The sequence below is a fragment of the Dicentrarchus labrax genome, unplaced genomic scaffold (assembly GCF_905237075.1).
Source record: "Dicentrarchus labrax unplaced genomic scaffold, dlabrax2021, whole genome shotgun sequence".
Classification (NCBI taxonomy): domain Eukaryota; kingdom Metazoa; phylum Chordata; class Actinopteri; family Moronidae; genus Dicentrarchus; species Dicentrarchus labrax.
In genome coordinates this window covers 10,384,836-10,407,327 of record NW_026136713.1, presented here as the reverse complement: position 1 = coordinate 10,407,327, position 22,492 = coordinate 10,384,836, and the positions used below count along the sequence as shown (strand labels likewise).

Sequence of the window (22,492 nt, the reverse complement as noted above, 5' to 3'; positions counted from 1 at the left end):
AATTTAGGTATATCAGTTTATCCCTATGGTTGCTTTAACCACACATCTTTTGTATCAGTACATTCACAGTTTACGTATGCATTCTCTATGTCCAACTATATTTAGGATGACAGTTCCTTTTGTGCAAGAGATGCAGCAAGAAGAAAACTGAAACCAAACATAGTCTGCATATTTTGAGGCTGGCTGGGTAAGATAAGATTGGAAGCTGGTATTCTCTGCCCTGGGTACTGCATGAGGTCAGGCGTCTTCTTCCAGACACTGTTCCTTCTGGTTGGATGGAGCTCTGCTCAGTTAATCTCCCCTTTGGAAAGAACTCAGAAAAGGAGTCAGAGAAATAAAAGGAATATGTGAGGCAAGTGTGGCAAGTAGGTCATTGCTGTGAGGAAATAACCAAAGTGATGGGGTCTTTTGCTGGTAGACTCTGTTTAGTTTTGTTATATACTGCACATAGACATTAATGTAATGACACACACCCACAACAAGTGTGTGATTACTCCTTGATGCATGATCAGGTTGGCTGTTAATGCCCTCGTAAATATAGTTACATCAGGTAATTACTGAACACATTTACTTTGTGTCCTCTTCTCTTACCAGGCTCCTTTACAAAAAGGATTGTCGTGTGTACATGTTGGGTACAAGACATTTCTGTCCATTGTCAGATCAGTAGAGAGTACAAGACCTGTGGCAGTTGTGAAATGTGAATGTTTTCTCACCTGTCTTTTAACTACCTGGAGGCCTTTGAACTTCTTAGCTAGACCCACTCACCTTAGGAGACAGTTTACTGGTTTAACTTCTTGAACACAAAACTTTACCATACACAAACATCTGACACACAAGGGCTTTCTATATTGGGCAGAATATACAAGATCCAATAAAAGTAAAACCTTTCAGTTAAAGTCCACTAAAATGCTGCAGCATTACTTTATTACCTTTCTAAGCCTTTAACATAATGATGAAGGGTTTAATGTTTCATCAAACAGTGCCTTGGATGTTAGCTTTGGCCAGGAGGGAGCCTTTGATTCATTGCCCACTTAGCAGTCTCTTCTTGGAAACCTCCCATTAAGTTCCGCCACCTCCCCACCTTTTACAGCATGTCATGGCTGTTCCTCATGGGATGCTGTTCATTACTGACCGATTAGATTTTTACAGTGGCTGCTGTTGATGTTGGTGAACTCTCCTTGCAGTCGAAGTTTTGACACAGTAGTTCAGATTTATGTGTATTAAAGTACAGGGCAGATTTGCACTATGCCTTTTATATAATTTGCAGCAACTAATTTTATGATCAGCCACCAAAACTGCCTCCTACAGGAATGTTCTGTGAGCTCAAATGCTGCAGTTCGGTCAGGGAATTTGTCTGAGAAGAGGTCAAATTGTAGAGATACTAAATAGAGATACTTGTTAATTGCAAAACAACAGGCTGTAGTTACTGAATGATTACTATAGCCATGATAAACAAATACTTCATCTTAAAATGATATAAAACAGAAGTTGTGGTGCTCATTATATTGCCATTTTACCATATAAACCTTTATTCAGACATAAAACCGACTCTGTGAACAACCTGTACCTCAGATGCAGGAAATTATGCTTCCAAACTGGTGTTTTTCATAAATAGCATACATAGCATTAATTTAGGTGCAGAATGCATCATAAATGATATGCAAAAGGCTTAGTAAATCTCACACAGTGTGTCTGAAGAATACAAGGCAGATACATTTGATGTTTTCTTTGAGTGGGAAAATCATAACATTTTTCCATTTTAATAACCAAATCTTTTTGTAGCAAATAAATAGCAAATAAAAACTGATCATCCATCCCCCTGTGTTTCTTCCAGATGCTGAAGGGGGAGAGGTGTCCCCCCCAATGGGTGCTGGTGTAGACAGCAACAGCTGGCACTTTCGCTATGGCCCCGGCGGTCCTGGTGCACCCCCACAGCACCTGAAACCTGGCGAGGTTCCCCCAGAAGCCTTCATCATCCCTGGCTCCCCCGCCATAATATCCATCAGACAGAACCAGGGAGGAGAGGATGACAAGAGCGATTTCATCACCTTTGGAAAGAAAGAGGAGGCCAAGAAGAAAAAGAAGAAGAAGAAGGAGAAGAAAGACAAGAAGGATAAGGGGAAGGATGATGGAGATGAGTAGAGAAGCAGAAAGAGAAAATAGCAAAGAAGAAAAGGGCGTTGTTAAAACAGAGGTACCAACCAAAGTCCACTGGGCAAAAAGAAAATGTGGAAACTGTTATAGATTTTCCAATTTCATTATTACCTATTTTCACTGATAATATTTTAAATCTCTTTCTGTTATGAACCTGGCCTTACCAAGATTTATTTTACCTTCAGTCCCTTACTGAGGTAAATTATTGATCTTGCCTTGATAAACAATAAAATGATTGATTTTGCTCCACGCCCCTATGTGCCTATAAACCCCAAGGTCAACTCATGTCAGTCATCTTTTCCAAAAAGGAAGTACCACTCTTTGCCCTCGTCTTGAATTTTTCTCCTTTAACCCACTGGGCACGTTGGCACCTCTGTCTTACCCCCTCCCCAACTATGATGTGTAAACCATTCTCTCTGAGAGAACACAAATACTTTGTACAAGAACAACAAAAAGCTCTGTGCCAGCCAAGGAAAAGAAGAAAGACAAAGAAGATTGACACAGATGTATGTCATCTGGAGCTGGACACACATTACTTGTAAATAGCACAGGAGGAGAGTCACTGAAACTAAGGCTAACATGACACTGCTGCAGACTCCTCTGGTAATTACCAACAGTGTTTCCTGAGATCTCAATGAAACCACATACACACACGCGCATGCTCACACATTCAAACATGCAAACACATACATGACAAAGTAGACATGGAAAGCACTTGAGACCTAGAGAGAGGGAAATAAATAATAAAAGGAGAGAACATCAACTGACATCAAAGAAATGTGCTCAAAACTAGACACTGCAAGCTTTTTTGCCCTGCACAGTCGCCTATGCGGTGCGCATGTGTACATCAACTCTCTCAGGATGGAGGCATCATCCTTTGCAATCACTCTGCATTTGCTCACTGCATTTGAAGGACACAGAGAGCTTCATCTCCAACCAGAATCCCAACTGAGGAATGCAGAGAGCACCGGAAAGATGGAGAGATGACCTCACATTCTCCTGAGGATCAAAGAGGGGAGAGTCCAGCTGAGCTGGCCTGTGACTCCGCTTTCAGTCAGTGGACTCTGATGAAACCTTACAGAATATTAGGAGAATTTCGAGATTTTGATAACACCTTCTCTTCTCCCCCTGCTGCAGCAAAAGCTTAATGCTTTCTGCTTTGAATGTTTGGTAGCAACCAGTCCTTACCTGATACCTTGAGTTTACAACTGCTCACCTGCTTGTACTTGCCCCAAGCTGCCACGAGCCGTCCTCTCCTACCCCAACGGCCTTTTTCCCCATGGTCACCCATCCCACTGACTGCCTCTTCATGTGATGATGAAGTCTGTGAACTTGTTCTGTTTTCATTTATTCTCTAAAGAGATTCACTATTACATACCCTGGCTTTTCTTTATTTTCTTCCTCATAGCTTTAACTGCTTTGTGCGTGTCATGCCCACCCTTTATACCCTCAGACACTGCACCTAACCCCTGCTCTGACCCCCTGCTCAGGATCCATCCTGGGAATGGCCTGCTCTGAACATTGTGGTGTGCTGAGAACAGCATGGAGTAATGTGGATGAGGCCTGGGGAGGCCCAGTCGGGGGTCTATGCCCTGAACTCTTGTCAGATGTCTCTCTAAGTGCACAACGGTTCAGTGCTTTTAACTTTCGAGTACTACAGAACACTGTTCATTTCCTGTTTGTAGCCACTGATGAGAGAGGACCAGGTGGGATGAAGCAGATTAGAGGGGTGGAGGACTGGGATAAATTGAGAAGACAGGTGCCATGGGCTGGCCCTCCCCCTCGATGTACAAGAGAAGAACGTTGTTCTCCAAATTGATTGTTTAGGATCGTTGAATCACATATTAGCTTTTATGTATGCTGTAAATGTAGCGTAGAGTTTTCTATAGATTGTCTCTACATTAGTAATTGAAACCTGCTAAAAATACGGGCATCTAGGGATTCCCATCCCGCAGCTGTATCCCACCAATCCTCTCTCAGGAGGTTTTGAAAAAGGGGCGCACACATGCCTCAAGACCTGCTTCTGTTGGTTTCCCTCCCCTGCCTGTAACTTGTTGCCACGTCCCCAAAGTTTTGCGGCTCAGTATGACGTCACTCCATTAAGTGGCTGCTGCATGTACTGCTCTAAGGAAACACATACTATATAGAGAAATATATATATAAATAGATAGATGGCTATGATTTTATTCTTTTGTATTATGATTTTTCTTCATTACTCGCACAGGAGATATTTGTATGTACTTCTGTGCCAAACATCTATGTACTACAATCTTCACGCTCCACAGATGTTGTATGGCATCCACTAAACCTCTTTAGATCTTTGTAAATGCTATAGTGTGATACCTTTCAACGCAAGTTTATTATTTTTTCTTTTACTATGATTTTTGCTTTTGAGAACAAGCAAAGCAAAAAGAAAAAAAAACAACAAAAAAAAAACACACTCTGTGTCCGGCTTTGACATGACGATCTAACTAACACTGTAATATTGTAACTGAAATATGTATGATCCTATGATGAGCTATCACTTTCCTTTCACTCTAAAAAAAAAAAGACAAAATGATTGAAAAAAAATATTCCAGTGTAAAAAACCGTATATGTAGTGTATGCTTGTGTTTAGTGAGCGTTCATGCTGTCATTCTTTCCCAATGTATGGTGGTGAACTATGGTGGCAATGTGCTGTCCTAACTGGACTAGCCCAGATCTGTTGTAAAACCTTTTTTGTACACCCGCTCATCAACTGTGACAGTGAAGTAGTGAATTTCATTTATTTCAGTTATTTTCAGACTTTTTTTATTTTACCTAAATGGATACAGTGGTAATGTGTTTTGTTTATAAATCACTAATAAAGTTTTCTTTCTTAAAAAGAAATGTGAATTTATTGTCTTGGGGAATTTATGTGTGTTTTGGCCTTTTTCTTTAATTTGAAGAAATGTATTAAAATCTAATCAGTTATTTATTACAAATCAACTGACTGCCCAAAATGAGTAAAAATGCAGAATATGGTGGAATTTACATATTAGCTTTGTTGAGTACACAGTTAATCTGTATTTTTTAAATAATCTGTAATGAATAAGACTGTTTTTAATTAAAGGACAGCCTTATGTAATGAAAACCTTAATTAAAAATCTGTATCAGAATTTGTAGTTATTTTACAGGGCCCTTTATCTCAGGAGAGTGAAAAAAGGGTCAGTGTAACACTGCAGAAGAGTGGGAAAGAAAGAATCAGTAAGCGAGAGAAAGAGTACATCTCCTTACATCTGAGAGGGCAGGACTGATAACCTATCCACAGTCTGCTCTCCTCTATCACACATACTTGCACTCAACTTATTTCTCTGCACTGAAAAGCACTCATATGAAAGACACAGGCAGAATGATGTGCCCAGCACTAATGCCTCATTTGTCCTTGTTGGTCACAGATGGTCCAAACAGTCCCTTGTGAAAGGAAGCTTCCAGAAGCAATGTAATTTAATAGAGTGGCTAAGTAGATTTATTATATCCCAGTGGGTGAATTTTTAGAAAAAAATATCACAATAGAGACACATCAGTCATGCTGGCCTAGATAGAATGCAGCATTGATAATCAATAATTTTATTCAGTCAGCTACTCAGGCAGCCAGCTCAATAGTTTCCTAAACTGACATTTAGAGCTTTAGCAACTGCAACAGATTTCCAATTTTTTATTTAATTTGTTTAGAATAAACAAAATTTCAGATTTAGTCAAGGTTGAGAGTTACATAGACATGTTTGTGCATTCTTGTGTCTCTGTAGTGATTCTGCTCTTGAAATATATAAAGTTAATGAAGTCTCCCTCTCTCCAGTTTCAGCTTTCATCTGGCAGTGAGAAAGGTTCAAGAGTTCAAGTATTAAAAAAGAAAAACTGCTTGCGAAAATGCTACATCCCATTCTCTTCAGGGGACAGACAAAAATGGTCTCTATGGTTACAGCTATTTTGGGAACAGTCGCTATGGCAACAGCCTTATATACTTGGCTAACACAGGAGGGTTGAAACAGTGGGGTGCCCAGGATGAGATCAAGGTGTGTGTGTGTGTGTGTGTGTGTGTGTGTGTGTGTGTGTGTCTGTCATATGTCACAGACAGCAGATGAGTATGGCTGCTGACTGGATGATGCGACACCACACACAGTGTATCAGACTCCTCACTGACATTTCACTGTTAAGAACAGCAGATCCATGGAAGAACAACACTTTAATAAAGACCATTAACACCCACACATTTAAAATGCCTACAATTACATATTCCCATGAGCATTCACAAAATGTGCTTTGGTCTTTCTGAAATTTGGCTTGTTTGAGTTATACAAACAAATTAACAAACAAGCAAACTGGCTCAATGTGCAGAAAAGGAGCCTGCAGCGTTTGGTCTGCAGAACAGTGAATCTCTGGCTAATGAATATGGATATATATTATGGCAGAGTGAACAGAGCCATGCAAGCAGAGCAGTGCTCACTCTCTTTAAAAGCTGCGCAGTCCAGAGAAGATGTAAATGTAAATCAGTTTAAACACAACATAAACATAGACCACATTGTACAGTGCACAAGTGTACCTTCATTTATGCAATGTGGATTGCATTAACTAAGAGAGGAAGGTAAAATAGTAAAATATAAATAACTTAAATGGTCTAATAATGTGAATGGTGTCTTTAAACGCATGATAAAACATATTAAGCATATGCCAAATCAGGGTTCACTGGAACTGAAGTGTGCATGTGTTTGTCTTAGTGGGTGTGTTGGCTGGTGATGTTGCCAGCTGCAGTGACTCAGCACAACCATCATCCTGCTGAGGAAGGCGAATTGAAAGACTTGGAAGAAGCCACGATGAAGATGGAGAGATTAATGTGCACAGCAATTATGGCCTGTGGCAATAACAGCACTGCACATTACACTGTAGAGACATAGTGAGCGTGCGGAAGTGCAAAGGAGTTAATTAAACAAGGACAGACAGTAGGTTGAGAATTAAGTAAATCTGTTTCAACCTGTCATGAATCCTGTAAATGATCTTAATTGGCCTACTGGTAGCCTCAATAGAAATGAATAAGTGATGGAGTTTGCATTCAGTGAAACATTATTTTTAAATAAAAACTGTGTTGAAGTTTCTTCCATTTTGAATAATTTCATCAAAAAACAAAAGCAAAATATGCCCAGAATTTTTTTTATAAAAAGCTTGAGATAAAAAAAAAAAAAAGCCAATGAAATAATACGTTTTCATTTTGTGAGATTTAACCCCAAACTCAGTTCAGTTTATTTGGAGAAGGCACAAGGCTAAATAATAAATACTCATGGTTAAAACATTTTTAAATCTATCTATCTATCTATCTATCTATCTATCTATTTTAAAAAGATATAAGCTGTAACGAGACTGCGGGAGGAACTGGTAATTAAAAGCTACACATTAAATAGGTACTCGCGCACCTGCCTAGATGGTTTTCTATATGCAGACTGTTACCGCAAACCTTTTGCATTAAGTGTGACTTAATTTGGGTTATAGAAAGCGAGAACAGATGTGCATTAACAATAGCCTAACTGTTGTCCAAATGTATAATCTCTGCCTGCAGACGCCTAAAACACTAAACTATTGCGGTCACAATGCAGAGGTCATTTGATAGGCTAGTGTGCCAATGGCATGTGCGAGTGTAACAGAATTAGACTTCGCCCACCATGATGCAGCGCGTGTATGACATATGTCTTCGGTCCCTACCTGAAGCGCTTCATCATTTTCACCTAAATCTAACAGTTTATTGGACGTAGATGTTTGTGGGTTTACAATGTCAGGGAAACTGTGACCACATGTTATTAAACGTTACTATTTGAAAATACTACACGATGGCAGCACTTCAACGTTTACATTCACTCCCATCTGCAGCACTTGTTCTATGTGCAGGAGTGCTGAGCAGTAGGCGCCATCTCCTGGTCAAAGTATCACAGCACGTTTGGAGTCCGCAGTGGTAGTGGTACAACTGACCAGTTAGAAAAGTTTTTTATGAAAAGACTAGTTGACAAATCCTTTTTGAACTTTCACTCAGTTGATAATCAGAATTACTTACAAAAGAAAGTGTGAGTTAGACTTTCAATGTATGCTTATTTTTGTATTATTATTTGAGGCTTTCCCAAACTGTCATTCATTTTAAAATCATAATATTGAGTATAATTTCCTAAGAGATTACATTTCATTGATGTTTGAATTCAGCTCACAGATGATTTTAATTGGAGATCTTGGAAAATATATAGGCATTTAAAGTTCAGTCAGTGAATTAGAAGATTAAAGATTCCTTAAGAGATGTTGTTTTCCCTGCTTCTTCTCTCCATCTGCCAGTAAACAACCTGTATGCATCCATACAATGTGACTTACAAATATGTAAGAACAACAACAGAAAAACTAAACAAAACATATTGCAGTATCAGATCAAAATAAACCCAATGTTTGTAATATTGCACTGTTGGTGTAAAACACAGAATATTTACAAAATAACAGGCAATCAGTTAACCTTAAAATTTTGCTCCCAGGCAGCTTAAGAAAGGTTGGTTGCACATACTTGTTCTTACTGTAAAAACAGCCTTTAGCTCAGTTCTGGTACTGAGTTCCACGATAAGTAAAGATACAAATACCTAAGATTACATTTTTTCAACAAGGGTTTTTGCAGAAAAAGAAAACAGCATTTACTCTAGATAGATAAGGTCAGCTAACTATATTATAAAAACTTTGGTTCTGGCTGTTAATTATCTTCAGTAATGGACAATGACCTGAATCCCTCTACCTAGAATGCAAACAGCAGCACCCCCAAAAAACTCAGAGAAAGAAACACTTCCCATAAAAACCATATTCCAATATATTTGATATTTGAATTTTGTCACCCCTTCAGCATTAAACTGGGTTGTTCAGGAGATAAGTAAATTGTTGTCTGAGTCTGAAAATTACTGTGGGTTATTTGCTTTAAGTATTAATTGTAAGTAAGAGTGCCTTACAGTGCATAAAAGGACAATGATAGGTTCATTTTTCAGTGGTTTAATGAATCGCATCAGAAGTAGAATAAACTAGTCTTGTCCACATGAAGATAAAGTTGGCATTCACACATGGAAGAGACATTAGCTGACATTTTATAGAAGTTATGAGGCTATAGCTACATGGGAACTGTGCAAGTCTCTGAATTCTGCACAATACAGCCCTGCAAATGTTTCACAATATAAGCCATTTAGGAAATGAAGGAATTCTGTCTACTCAAATACTTGAGAGCGTTTAATGTGAAACAGGTACAGGAAGTATGGAGTTGTAAAAATGAAAAACAAGCTAAACGGGAACAGATCAGAACAATCGAGGTATCTTCATATTACAATATGACCAAATATTGAGGGAATTAGAAATAAAGGCCTGTCACTAATATAAGCCTGCTTTCAATAAAGGCCCTCTGTAGTTGAGGTAAACAAAGGTGCTGGTACTATTATACAAATTACGGTATTATTTTAAATGTTTAATAGAAATCCTACATAATGTGGCACACCTAATGGGAATGAGAATGTGGCACTTGGTAAACTAAATATTTAAACAGATATTTAAATATTTGAATATTTATATTCAATCCCGTGTTGCCGGAAGTATTTAAGGTTGCGCTCTGGTCCGTCGCTGTAATGAGTCCCCTTCCATGAATGATGTGTTTGCTAACAACTGTGTGGTCTTTCTTCTCACACGTGTAAAAGTTCCCGGGCAGTCTCAGCTGTTAACTTAATAACATAACATTAATCATAAATTAACGTCTTCACCATGGTAACCATTGTGAGGGTATCCGACACGGCAACCCAAGTGGCTAGTAACGGTAGAAAGTTAACGATATCTTAGTTAATAGTTAATAGTTAATAGTAAGTTTGTTAGCTTTAGTACTAAGCTAGCAAGATTAAACATACATTAACTGCTTTTTTTCTGTGTCGTTTTACATTTTAAATGTTAGCTGGTTGGATAAGTTACTGGAATCGACCATACAACCTGGTGAGTGACATTATTTTGGATTGTTTGTTGAATGTTGAATGTTTGTTTGGGCCAGATGCATGATGAATAACTTATCCCGACAGCATGGAGGAGAACAATTATTAATTAAATGTTGTCTTGTATCATGTTGGCCCATTTCCACCCACCACAAACGACTAAATGGGCACTGTTAATGGCCCATCAGTACAATTTGTCTGGGAATGTGTGTGTAAACCAAACCTGATACCAAAAAGTGAGCTGTTATTAATCTAATTTCAAATTACAATACCAGTGCAGCATGTTTTGTATTTCCTAGGTTGTTTCATATCAAGCTGCATGTGTCATCAGTAGAAAGGTACAGTATACTACACTAAATTTGACGGTGTTGTATTCTCTTCTTAGGTTTCTGTACTTCCTGAGAGAAAACCCTTGCTCGTGGATAATGCTGGAGATACCTGATAAACATCTTTCTGCTCATCGTTCAAAGCTACTGTACTGGTGAGTAAATTAAGTTGAATAATTTTTTTTTATCACAAATTTAGATTAAACATAAGCACTAATCTAATTAGATTATCCAATTGGTCAGTTATTCTCCAAATTCCAACAACAGAAACCAGTAGTCCACTGTGCCATGTTTTTCACGTACTAGAAATAAAATTGAAAGTTACCAGCAACTTGTGCAGAGAAAAAGAGAAACATTTGTGTGATTCAGTCGAGCTAATGCCCAGAGCAGAACACTGGAAAAGTCCACAGCATCAAATATTATCCCCATTAAAATTGTCTTTTGCGTGATTATGTGACGTCTTGGGGAGTACTACTGCATAAGGGAAAAAAACTTGTATAAAACAACTCCAGAGGGAGCTTCACAAAAAGCTGATGTATTGCCTCAAGTGATATCACTTGAGTCAGGCTCTTTTGGAGCATCAAGCTTTAAAATAAAAAAAAATACAGTGCTGCGTAGATAGAAAGTGAGGTTACCAGACCTCTGTAGCCAGCTTCTCATCTTGGCATGAGGCTAGTGGCTTAAAACTACATTAGCAGCTCCTTGCAGGACACGCCAGAATCTCTGACCAAAATTGTCGGTGAACAAGTTGCATTGTGGGTAATGCAGACAACAGGTTTTGACAAGGAAGAAAAATGCATGGAATAATAAAGAGAAGTCCAACAGTGTTATAGGAGTGCAATACTAATGTAAACTATGATATTATAGACTTAAGGCTGATTTGTAGCTTTATGTAGACTCTACGTCAAGCCTACGCAAGTGATCTGTGCCATTGTGAGCCTTTCTACCTTTGCCCTGCAAATAACACGGGGGTGGGGTTTCTATGCCGCTGTCTTAAGTTTTTTTGTATACTTAAAAGAATAGTGACCTAAACAGAAACTCTTCCTCGTCTCTCTCCTTAATCTATCTTGTGAGTTCCTTGTTTCCTGTTTTCCCCTTTGAAACAAGAGGACGAGGGGACAGACAAGAGGCAGTGTCCTACACTTGCCTGTTTGTCTGTGAGAATGTGTGTGTTTGAAGAGGCATTCCCATATAGCAACTTTAAGTAATTTTGGTTTTTCATGAGTCGCCTCCCTTCCTCAGACATCAGAAATCATAGTTGTAGCGGTCTCTGTCGGCGTGACGTGTAGTAACTTTTCAGAAGCACTTCTGTTGGACCTTTGCAAAGTCTTGTACCCCTCACAGATCAGTAATCCTGATGCTGCAATCATTGTTTCTAGAGACTTCAACCAGGCTAACCTTGAGAAAAATATGCCTGACTGCCTTTAACATATTTACAATGCCATATGAGGAATACATAATCTTGATCACCGTACACGCCTGATTCAAAAACGGTTAGAGGAAGAGGAATTGCTGCTTGTGTATTGTTGGAGACAAAATGATCTCAACAGAAAAACACTTTTTTGTAGATCAAGCCCTGCCAAGCCATGTGATCATCCTGTTCCCTCTGTCCATGGTTCTGAAATAACTAGTGCAACTGGAAACTTCTCTTTCCTTTTGAGTCACATTTTCTGAATTTCTGACATGGTTACTACTACTAATAATAAAAATGATAATATGAGTAGTGTTTTTATTGTCATCTTAATCTAATAAGAACTTCAAGTGAGATGCATATAAGCATACGTTTGCAGACTTTTATAATAAATAAGTTTTCCAAATAAGAGACCACATACATTTTGTGTTACACATTATAATTTTGATTTGATTTAATCAATAGATGTATCATTGTGAATCATGTATAGATGAGTCATGATGTCAAAACATGGATTTTGAAACCAGTCTTGTCAACATTAATTTGGCAGTCACAGTGGCTGTATTTATTATCTATATTATCTATGTATATATTGCATACTATTTCTTCTTCTATCTTGAACTTGGATTAGATTATTATTAGTGTTTGTGTGTACCTGCAGGGATGGAAAGTAATTAACAATAGCTCATTCTGGTACAAAGCTGCTCTTTTTTTATTTTGTTTTTGTACATGGTCCCTGGCAAATAAATCTAATAAACTAAACTTCTGTCATTATTGCAGTGATATAAATAATGGTTCTGGTCTGTACTCAATAAGGGGTGTCTGTAGTTACGCATGGTGCTGAAAGGTGCATTTCAACCGTGCTTTATCAGTACAAACCTAATAATGAATTTGTCTTTTTTAATCAGCACTTATTTGTGTTATAGATGAATACTCATATCACCATTAGAACTGATATTGTTGTTGCCACATATTACATGTGGCTCAAAGTGAAAGTGGGTGAAGATGAGGCAGATTTAGTCTTTGTCGAGAGTGTTGCATCGACTCATGGTGCCGCTGTAGGCCAGCACAAAGGATCACAGACATCCCCACCCACTGCTACTGCATTCAAATCGGTTGTAATTTCTCAGAGGAAGCATTTCATTCCTCGACTATTTTTCATTGTTTATGCAGTCGTAAAATGATGGATTATTGACCCTGTTTTGGAATTAGATTTTGTGGTCTGTAATATAATTTGTACAGGGCAGTGGACGTTTTTTTTCTTTTTCCAAGGATGGGAGACAAAGGATTTTCAGCGCTTCGTCCGATCCTCTGCTTCGCTATCTTTATTGTCACGCTACAGCTCGTTAATGGAGACCTGAGTTATTCTATTCCAGAAGAAATGAAACGCGAGTCTGTTATCGCAAATATAGCCAAAGATCTCGGTCTTGATCTGAGGACCTTATCTGCACGAAAGGCCCGTGTTGATTTTGAGGGGACTCGTAAACGGTACTGTGACATTAATCTAAATACTGGAGATTTAATCACATCAGAGAGAATCGACAGAGAGAGCCTTTGTGGCAAGAAACCCTCATGTGTTGTGAAAGTAGATCTGGTGTTAGAAAACCCTTTGGAGCTCCATCGACTCAGTCTTCATATTCAAGATGTAAACGACAACTCGCCGCAATTCAACGAGAATCTGATTGAAATGGAAATAAGGGAGTCAGCTGAAAAGGGTAACCGCTTCTCTATTGAGGAGGCCCATGACGCAGATATAGGTCAAAATGCTGTTCAAAGATACAACCTACAAAAGAACGACAACTTTATTCTCGCTGTTGACAGCAACAAGGTTGAACTCGTACTGGAGAATAAACTTGATAGAGAAAAGCAAAAGGAGATTAATCTGCTCCTTACAGCTTTAGATGGTGGCTCTCCTCAGAGATCAGGTACTGTAGTCATACACGTCACTGTACTGGATGCTAATGATAACGCCCCAGTGTTTAGTCAGGCCGTTTATAAAGCCAATGTGCCTGAAAACTCTCCTCCAGATACCATAGTGATTAATGTTAGTGCTACTGACGCAGATGAAGGAGTGAATGGAGATGTGACATATCAATTTGGCCACGTATCTGATGACGATGTAAATGTTTTCTCTATTGATTCTAAAACGGGAGAAATCAGAGTAAGTGGTGTGATTGACTTTGAAGAAAGTAGTTCTTTTGAAATGAGAGTGAAAGCTAAAGATGGTTTAGGACTAACTTCTTACGCCAAAGTATTAATAGATATTACTGATGAGAATGATAATGCCCCAGTTATATATCTGAAATCACTGTCTAACCCCATACCTGAGAATGTGTCACCTGGTACAGAGGTGGGTATCATTAATGTACAGGATAGAGACTCTGAGACTAACGGACAGGTCCGCTGCTCCATTCAGCAAAACGTCCCTTTTAAGTTGGTTCCTTCTATTAAAAACTATTATTCTCTGGTGACCACAGGACAACTGGACCGTGAACTAGTGTCTGATTACAACATTACAATCACTGCCACTGACGAGGGCTCTCCACCTCTGTCCTCTTCTAAAACTGTTCAGTTATCTGTTGCAGACATCAACGACAACCCACCTGTGTTTGAGGAACAGTCCTACAGCGCATATGTGACTGAAAATAACAAACCTGGCTCCACTTTATGTTCCGTTACTGCTCGAGACCCCGACTGGAGACAAAACGGTACAGTGATTTATTCTCTGTTAGCTGGTGAGGTGAACGGTGCCCCGGTGTCCTCCTATCTGTCTGTTAACGGAGACACGGGGGTGATCCACGCTGTGAGGTCGTTTGATTATGAACAGTTCAGGAGTTTTAAAGTCTACGTGATGGCCAGAGACAACGGTTCTCCTCCGCTCAGCAGCAACGTGACCGTCAGTGTCTTTATATCTGATGTGAATGACAACTCTCCTCAGATACTGTACCCCTCCCCGGAGGGCAACTCGTTCATGACCGAGCTGGTCCCCAAAGCTGCACACGGAGGCTCTCTGGTGTCCAAAGTGATAGCGGTGGACGCGGACTCCGGACAGAACGCCTGGCTGTCCTATCATATAGTCAAATCCACTGATTCGGGACTTTTCACTATTGGTCTCCACAGCGGAGAGATCAGGACACAGCGGGACATTTCTGAATCAGACAGCATGAAACAGAACCTTATTGTCTCAGTGAAAGATAACGGACAGCCCTCTCTCTCTGCCACTTGCTCCATGTATTTACTTATTTCTGATAACTTGGCTGAGGTGCCAGAACTGAAGGATATTTCTTATGATGAGAAGAATTCCAAACTGACCTCTTATCTGATCATCGCGCTGGTTTCTGTGTCCACCTTTTTTCTGACCTTCATCATCATCATCCTGGGTGTGAGGTTTTGTCGCAGGAGAAAGCCCAGACTGTTGTTTGATGGAGCAGTTGCCATCCCCAGCGCTTATCTCCCTCCTAATTACGCTGATGTTGACGGCACAGGAACTTTACGCAGCGCTTACAATTATGACGCATATCTGACAACAGGATCTAGAACCAGTGACTTTAAGTTTGTGACATCTTACAATGACAACACACTGCCTGCTGACCAGACTCTGAGGAAGAGTCCAAGTGACTTCGCTGACCCGTTCGAAGATTTAGAGCCGGCTGTAGAGGTAGGAACCGTTCAAAGTATTATTGAATCCTGGTCAAAGTGCATTTTGTTTTGTTTATTTAATCCTTCGAATGTCTTCTGTGTTTGTGTCTTCGAAATTTGTGATTGTTGAAGTGAACTGTTTACAGAATGAAGAGACAATTCTGTTTTTATGGCGCAATGCTTTCTTTTCAAATTACATCAGCAAATTCTTACATATTTTTGCCATTTTTCCATCAAAACCATTGAACTCCCGACTTTGTGTCCATTCATTAAGAGGTTTTTGTTTTATTCATTTAAACACATATGTTTCAGTACTCTAATGTTTATTCTGCGTTTTTCCTTATTAAGAGACAGTTTGTATTTTAGTCCTTGATAAACTAGTCAGCCTTAATATTTATTTTAGTTTTTTCCTTTTAGAAAGTTTCCATTTGTGTATCATCTTAAGTGGGTCTAATCACTGTTTAGTAAATCCAAATTTTTCATGACCAAGGGGTTTCTTCAACCTAATCTTTGTCAGCAGAAATGGGCCTTGTAGGAAGTTTCAGAGTTAAAAGAACATTTTTACCAACAAAGTGTGGTTATGACTTCTTTCCAGAATCATATTGTTTTTAATCAAACATATTGTGTAGTTTCTTGGGAGTCTTACTTTCACGTTGTTCGTTGTAAATCTTTTTTCAGTCATCAGTATGTGTTAGTGATCATCACTTACCAGCAAGTGATGGGCATATATAGCTCCGATTTCTAAGTCTTCCTCGGGGTAAGTGGGTGACCGATTAGGTATCAGAATAAGTCAGTGTTTACTTTTGTGAAACTGTCTTCCAGATGTAGAGTCTAACAATACTGACCAATAGACCAACTCAGCATTCAGTATATTTGGGCCATCAGCCCTACCAAATGTTGTGGTATCTGTCCATGGTGCTGAAATATTCCTCATGCGCTCAGGCACAAGCGCAACTGGAGCTGTCTTTTCTCCTTATCTACATTTTATTAAAGATAACGATAATAATTGAATATGCATGTAAATAGAAACTTCGGATTATCGTTATTTACGTCATTGCCCAACTCATTAATTTGATATGGAGCTCTTAATTAAATTTTCACATTGCGACATCTTCCTATGTGTCATTTCACAATCACGGAGGATGCATTTGCCCCATGCACATTGACTGTGAGCTCAGCTGTACTGGGTTGAACAACATCTCCAAAGGTGAGCCGAATACACGGAATAGATCGCGTGTCTGTTTAAAAAAACATGAACATACAACAAATGCACAGTTCAATTGAAAGTGAGTGAATATTATCTTAATGTAGTTTTAGAATGGATAAAGAATATTGCATTACGTAAGAATGTGACGATAAAAACATGACTCATGGTGTCGCTGTTGGCTGACAGAAAATAGGCAGTCTCCACTCCACCCACTACTACTACATAGATATGAGCTGCAGATTTTCAAGAGAAACGGTTACATTTCCGACCATATTTGAGTTGGTACATTGCTGTGAAGTGTTGGATTATTGAGTGTTTTTGAACGCTTTTAGTTTTTGTCACTGGAAAGTACACGTTACAAGAGCTGAGGACGTCTTTTTTGTCAGGATGGGAGACAAAGGATTTTCAGCGCTTCGTCCGATCCTCTGCTTCGCTTCCTTTATTGTAACGCTGCAGATCGTTAATGGAGACCTGAGTTATTCTATTCCAGAAGAAATGAAACGCGAGTCTGTTATTGCAAATATAGCCAAAGATCTCGGTCTTGATCTGAGGACCTTATCTTCACGAAAGGCCCGTGTGGATTTTGAGGGGACTCGTAAACGGTACTGTGACATTAATCTGAATACTGGAGATTTAATCACATCGGAGAGAATCGACAGAGAAAGCCTTTGTGGCAAGAAACCCTCATGTGTTGTGAAAGTAGATCTGGTGTTAGAAAACCCTTTGGAGCTTCATCGACTCAGTCTTCATATTCAAGATGTAAACGACAACTCGCCGCAATTCAACGAGAATCTGATTGAAATGGAAATAAGGGAGTCAGCAGACAAGGGTAACCGCTTCTCTATTGAGGAGGCCCATGACGCAGATATAGGTCAAAATGCTGTTCAAAGATACAACCTACAAAAGAACGACAACTTTATTCTCGCTGTTGACAGCAACAAGGTTGAACTCGTACTGGAGAATAAACTTGATAGAGAAAAGCAAAAGGAGATAAATCTGCTCCTTACAGCATTAGATGGTGGCTCTCCTCAGAGATCAGGTACTGTAGTCATACACATCACTGTGCTGGATGCTAATGATAACGCCCCAGTGTTTAGTCAGGCCGTTTATAAAGCCAATGTGCCTGAAAACTCTCCTCCAGATACCATAGTGATTAATGTTAGTGCTACAGACGCAGATGAAGGAGTGAATGGAGATGTGACATATCAATTTGGCCATGTATCTGATGACAATGTAAATGTTTTCTCTATTGATTCTAAAACGGGAGAGATCAGAGTAAGTGGTGTGATTGACTTTGAAGAAAGTAGTTCTTTTGAAATGAGAGTGAAAGCTAAAGATGGTTTAGGACTAACTTCTTACGCCAAAGTATTAATAGATGTTACTGATGAGAATGATAATGCTCCAGTGATATATCTGAAATCACTGTCTAACCCCATACCTGAGAATGTATCACCTGGTACAGAGGTGGGCATCATTAACGTACAGGATAGAGACTCTGAGACTAACGGACAGGTCCGCTGCTCCATTCAGCAAAACGTCCCTTTTAAGTTGGTTCCTTCTATTAAAAACTATTATTCTCTAGTGACCACAGGACAACTGGACCGTGAACTAGTGTCTGATTACAACATTACAATCACTGCCACTGACGAGGGCTCTCCACCTCTGTCCTCTTCTAAAACTGTGCAGTTATCTGTAGCAGACATCAACGACAACCCACCTGTGTTTGAGGAACAGTCCTACAGCGCATATGTGACTGAAAATAACAAACCTGGCTCCACTTTATGTTCCGTTACTGCTCGAGACCCCGACTGGAGACAAAACGGTACAGTGATTTATTCTCTGTTAGCTGGTGAGGTGAACGGTGCCCCGGTGTCCTCCTATCTGTCTGTTAACGGAGACACGGGGGGTGATCCACGCTGTGAGGTCGTTTGATTATGAACAGTTCAGGAGTTTTAAAGTCCACGTGATGGCCAGAGACAACGGTTCTCCTCCGCTCAGCAGCAACGTGACCGTCAGTGTCTTTATATCTGATGTGAATGACAACTCTCCTCAGATACTGTACCCCGCCCCGGAGGGCAACTCGTTCATGACCGAGCTGGTCCCCAAAGCTGCACACGGAGGCTCTCTGGTGTCCAAAGTGATAGCGGTGGACGCGGACTCCGGACAGAACGCCTGGCTGTCCTATCATATAGTCAAATCCACTGATCCGGGACTTTTCACTATTGGTCTCCACAGCGGAGAGATCAGGACACAGCGGGACATTTCTGAATCAGACAGCATGAAACAGAACCTTATTGTGTCAGTGAAAGATAACGGACAGCCCTCTCTCTCTGCCACCTGTTCCATGTATTTACTTATTTCTGATAACTTGGCTGAGGTGCCAGAACTGAAGGATATTTCTTATGATGAGAAGAATTCCAAACTGACCTCTTATCTGATCATCGCGCTGGTTTCTGTGTCCACCTTTTTTCTGACCTTCATCATCATCATCCTGGGTGTGAGGTTTTGTCGCAGGAGAAAGCCCAGACTGTTGTTTGATGGAGCAGTTGCCATCCCCAGCGCTTATCTCCCTCCTAATTACGGTGATGTTGACGGGACAGGAACTTTACGCAGCGCTTACAATTATGACGCATATCTGACAACAGGATCTAGAACCAGTGACTTTAAGTTCGTGACATCTTACAATGACAACACACTGCCTGCTGACCAGACTCTGAGGAAAAGTCCAAGTGACTTCGCTGACCCGTTCGAAGATTTAGAGCCGGCTGTAGAGGTAGGAACCGTTCAAAGTATTATTGAATCCTGGTCAAAGTGCATTTTGTTTGTTTTTTTAATCCTTCGAATGTCTTCTGTGTTTGTGTCTTCGAAATTTGTGATTGTTGAAGTGAACTGTTTACAGAATGAAGAGACAATTCTGTTTTTATGGCGCAATGCTTTCTTTTCAAATTACATCAGCAAATTCTTACATATTTTTTGCCATTTTTCAATCAAAACCATTGAACTCCCGACTTTGTGTCCATTTATTAAGAGGTTTTTGTTTTATTCATTTAAACACATATGTTTCAATACTCTGATGTTTATTCTGTGTTTTTTTTCGTTATTAAGAGACAGTTTGTATTTTAGTCCTTGATAAACTAGTCAGCCTTAATATTTATTTTAGTTTTTTCCTTTTAGAAAGTTTCCATTCGTGTATCATCTTAAGTGGGTTTAATCACTGTTAAGTAAATCCAAATCTTTCATGACCAAGGTGTTTCTTCAACCTAATCTTTGACAGCAGAAAGCATGGCGCTCGTTGAAAGTTTCAGAGTTAAAAGAACATTTTTACCAGCAAAGTGTGGTTATGACTTCTTTCCAGAATCATATTGGTTTTAATCAAACATGTTGTGTAGTTTCTTGTGAGTCTTACTTTCACGTTGTTCGTTGTAAATCTTTTTTCAGTCATCAGTATGTGTCAGTGATCATCACTTACCAGCAAGTGATGGGCATATATAGCTCCGATTTCTAAATCTTCCTCGGGGTAAGTGGGTGACCGATTAGGTCTCAGAATAAGTCAGTGTTTACTTTTGTGAAACTGTCTTCCAGATGTAGAGTCTAACAATACTGACCAATAGACCAACTCAGCATTCAGTATATTTGGGCCATCAGCCCTACCAAATGTTGTGGTATCTGTCCATGGTGCTGAAATATTCCTCATACGCTCAGGCACAAGCGCAACTAGAGCTGTCTTTTCCCTTATCTACATTTTATTAAAGATAACGATAATAACTGAATATGCATGTAAATAGAAATTTCGGATTATCGTTATTTACGTCATTGCCCAACTCATTAATTTGATATGGAGCTCTTAATTAAATTTTCACATTGCGACAGCTTCCTATATGTCATTTCACAATCACGGAGGATGCATTTGCCCCATGCACATTGACTGTGAGCTCAGCTGTACTGGGTTGAACAACATCTCCAAAGGTGAGCCGAATACACGGAATAGATCGCGTGTCTGTTTAAAAAGACATGAACGATACAACAAATGCACAGTTCAATTGAAACTTAGTGAATATTATCTTAATGTAGTTTTAGAATGGATAAAGAATATTGCATTACGTAAGAATGTGACGATAAAAACATGACTCATGGTGTCGCTGTTGGCTGACAGAAAATAGGCAGTCTCCACTCCACCCACTACTACTACATAGATATGAGCTGCTGATTTCCAAGAGAAACGGTTACATTTCCGACCATATTTTAGTTGGTACATTGTTGTGAAGTGTTGGATTATTGAGTGTTTTTGAACGGTTTTAGTTTTTGTCACTGGAAAGTACACGTTACAAGAGCTGAGGACGTCTTTTTTGTCAGGATGGGAGACAAAGGATTTTCAGCGCTTCGTCCGATCCTCTGCTTCGCTATCTTTATTGTCACGCTACAGCTCGTTAATGGAGACCTGAGTTATTCTATTCCAGAAGAAATGAAACGCGAGTCTGTTATCGCAAATATAGCCAAAGATCTGGGTCTTGATCTGAGGACCTTATCTGCACGAAAGGCCCGTGTTGATTTTGAGGGGACTCGTAAACGGTACTGTGACATTAATCTAAATACTGGAAATTTAATCACATCGGAGAGAATCGACAGAGAGAGCCTTTGTGGCAAGAAACCCTCATGTGTTGTGAAAGTAGATCTGGTGTTAGAAAACCCTCTGGAGCTTCATCGACTCAGTCTTCATATTCAAGATGTAAACGACAACTCGCCGAAATTCAGACAAAGTGTGACTGAAATGGAAATATGGGAGTCGGCCGAAAAGGGTAACCGCTTCTCTATTGAGGAGGCCCATGACGCAGATATAGGTCAAAATGCTGTTCAAAGATACAACCTACAAAAGAACGACAACTTTATTCTCGCTGTTGACAGCAACAAGGTTGAACTCGTACTGGAGAATAAACTTGATAGAGAAAAGCAAAAGGAGATGAATCTGCTCCTTACAGCTTTAGATGGTGGCTCTCCTCAGAGATCAGGTACTGTAGTCATACACGTCACTGTACTGGATGCTAATGATAACGCCCCAGTGTTTAGTCAGGCCGTTTATAAAGCCAGTCTGCCTGAAAACTCTCCTCCAGATACCATAGTGATTAATGTTAGTGCTACAGACGCAGATGAAGGAGTGAATGGAGATGTGACATATGACTTTGGCCACGTATCTGATGACGATGTAAATGTTTTCTCTATTGATCCTAAAACGGGAGAGATCAGAGTAACTGGTGTGATTGACTTTGAAGAAAGTAGTTCTTTTGAAATAAGAGTGCAAGCTAAAGATGGTTTGGGACTAACTTCTTACGCCAAAGTATTCATACATGTTACTGATAAGAATGATAATGCTCCAGTGATATATTTAAAATCACTGTCTAACCCCATACCTGAGAATGTGTCACCTGGTACAGAGGTGGGCATTATTAATGTACAGGATAGAGACTCTGAGACTAACGGACAGGTCCGCTGCTCCATTCAACAAAACGTCCCTTTTAAGTTGGTTCCTTCTATTAAAAACTATTATTCTCTGGTGACCACAGGACAACTGGACCGTGAACTAGTGTCTGATTACAACATTACAATCACTGCCACTGACGAGGGCTCTCCACCTCTGTCCTCCTCTAAAACGGTTCAGTTATCTGTAGCAGACATCAACGACAACCCACCTGTGTTTGAGGAACAGTCCTACAGCGCATATGTGACTGAAAATAACAAACCTGGCTCCACTTTATGTTCCGTTACTGCTCGA

At 39.7% G+C, this 22,492-nt stretch overlaps 4 protein-coding genes and 1 long non-coding RNA gene across 20 annotated transcripts in view; all 5 read left to right on the top strand.

The window, feature by feature from the left end:
• LOC127374226 (protocadherin alpha-C2-like) overlaps window positions 1-5,028 on the top strand; it is a 141,729-nt gene extending 136,701 nt beyond the window's left edge. For all 16 annotated transcript variants that reach the window (XM_051419320.1, XM_051419321.1, XM_051419311.1 and 13 more), the window contains one exon: window positions 1,835-5,028. In XM_051419320.1, the coding sequence (XP_051275280.1) occupies window positions 1,835-2,142 (308 nt within the window). In that variant the 3' untranslated portion in view covers window positions 2,143-5,028. The remainder of the gene's footprint in view (window positions 1-1,834) is intronic.
• A 4,748-nt stretch (window positions 5,029-9,776) lies between these two features.
• Window positions 9,777-10,623, top strand: LOC127374286 (uncharacterized). Its single transcript, XR_007887015.1, has 3 exons — window positions 9,777-9,976; window positions 10,109-10,146; window positions 10,528-10,623. It is a non-coding gene; the product is annotated as an uncharacterized LOC127374286 (long non-coding RNA).
• Window positions 10,624-12,868: 2,245 nt separating this feature from the next.
• On the top strand, window positions 12,869-15,671 carry LOC127374233 (protocadherin beta-15-like). The gene has a single exon (XM_051419382.1). The coding sequence runs from the start codon at window positions 13,153-13,155 to the stop codon at window positions 15,646-15,648; it is 2,496 nt and encodes an 831-aa protein (XP_051275342.1). The 5' UTR covers window positions 12,869-13,152; the 3' UTR covers window positions 15,649-15,671.
• Window positions 15,672-16,934: 1,263 nt separating this feature from the next.
• On the top strand, window positions 16,935-18,657 carry LOC127375117 (protocadherin gamma-A11-like). Its single transcript, XM_051420953.1, has one exon. It carries the CDS (start codon window positions 17,113-17,115, stop codon window positions 18,655-18,657), a length of 1,545 nt encoding a protein of 514 aa, XP_051276913.1. The 5' UTR covers window positions 16,935-17,112.
• A 2,244-nt stretch (window positions 18,658-20,901) lies between these two features.
• LOC127374234 (protocadherin beta-15-like) overlaps window positions 20,902-22,492 on the top strand; it is a 54,524-nt gene continuing 52,933 nt past the window's right edge. The window contains exon 1 of the mRNA XM_051419384.1: window positions 20,902-22,204. Coding sequence (XP_051275344.1) covers window positions 21,080-22,204 — 1,125 coding nt within the window. The 5' untranslated portion in view covers window positions 20,902-21,079. The remainder of the gene's footprint in view (window positions 22,205-22,492) is intronic.

What these genes read in the sequence shown, in the direction of transcription:
- LOC127374233 (XM_051419382.1), top strand. Translation starts at nt 13,153, where the DNA reads ATGGGAGACAAAGGATTTTCAGCGCTTCGTCCGATCCTCTGCTTCGCT.
- LOC127375117 (XM_051420953.1), top strand. Translation starts at nt 17,113, where the DNA reads ATGGGAGACAAAGGATTTTCAGCGCTTCGTCCGATCCTCTGCTTCGCT.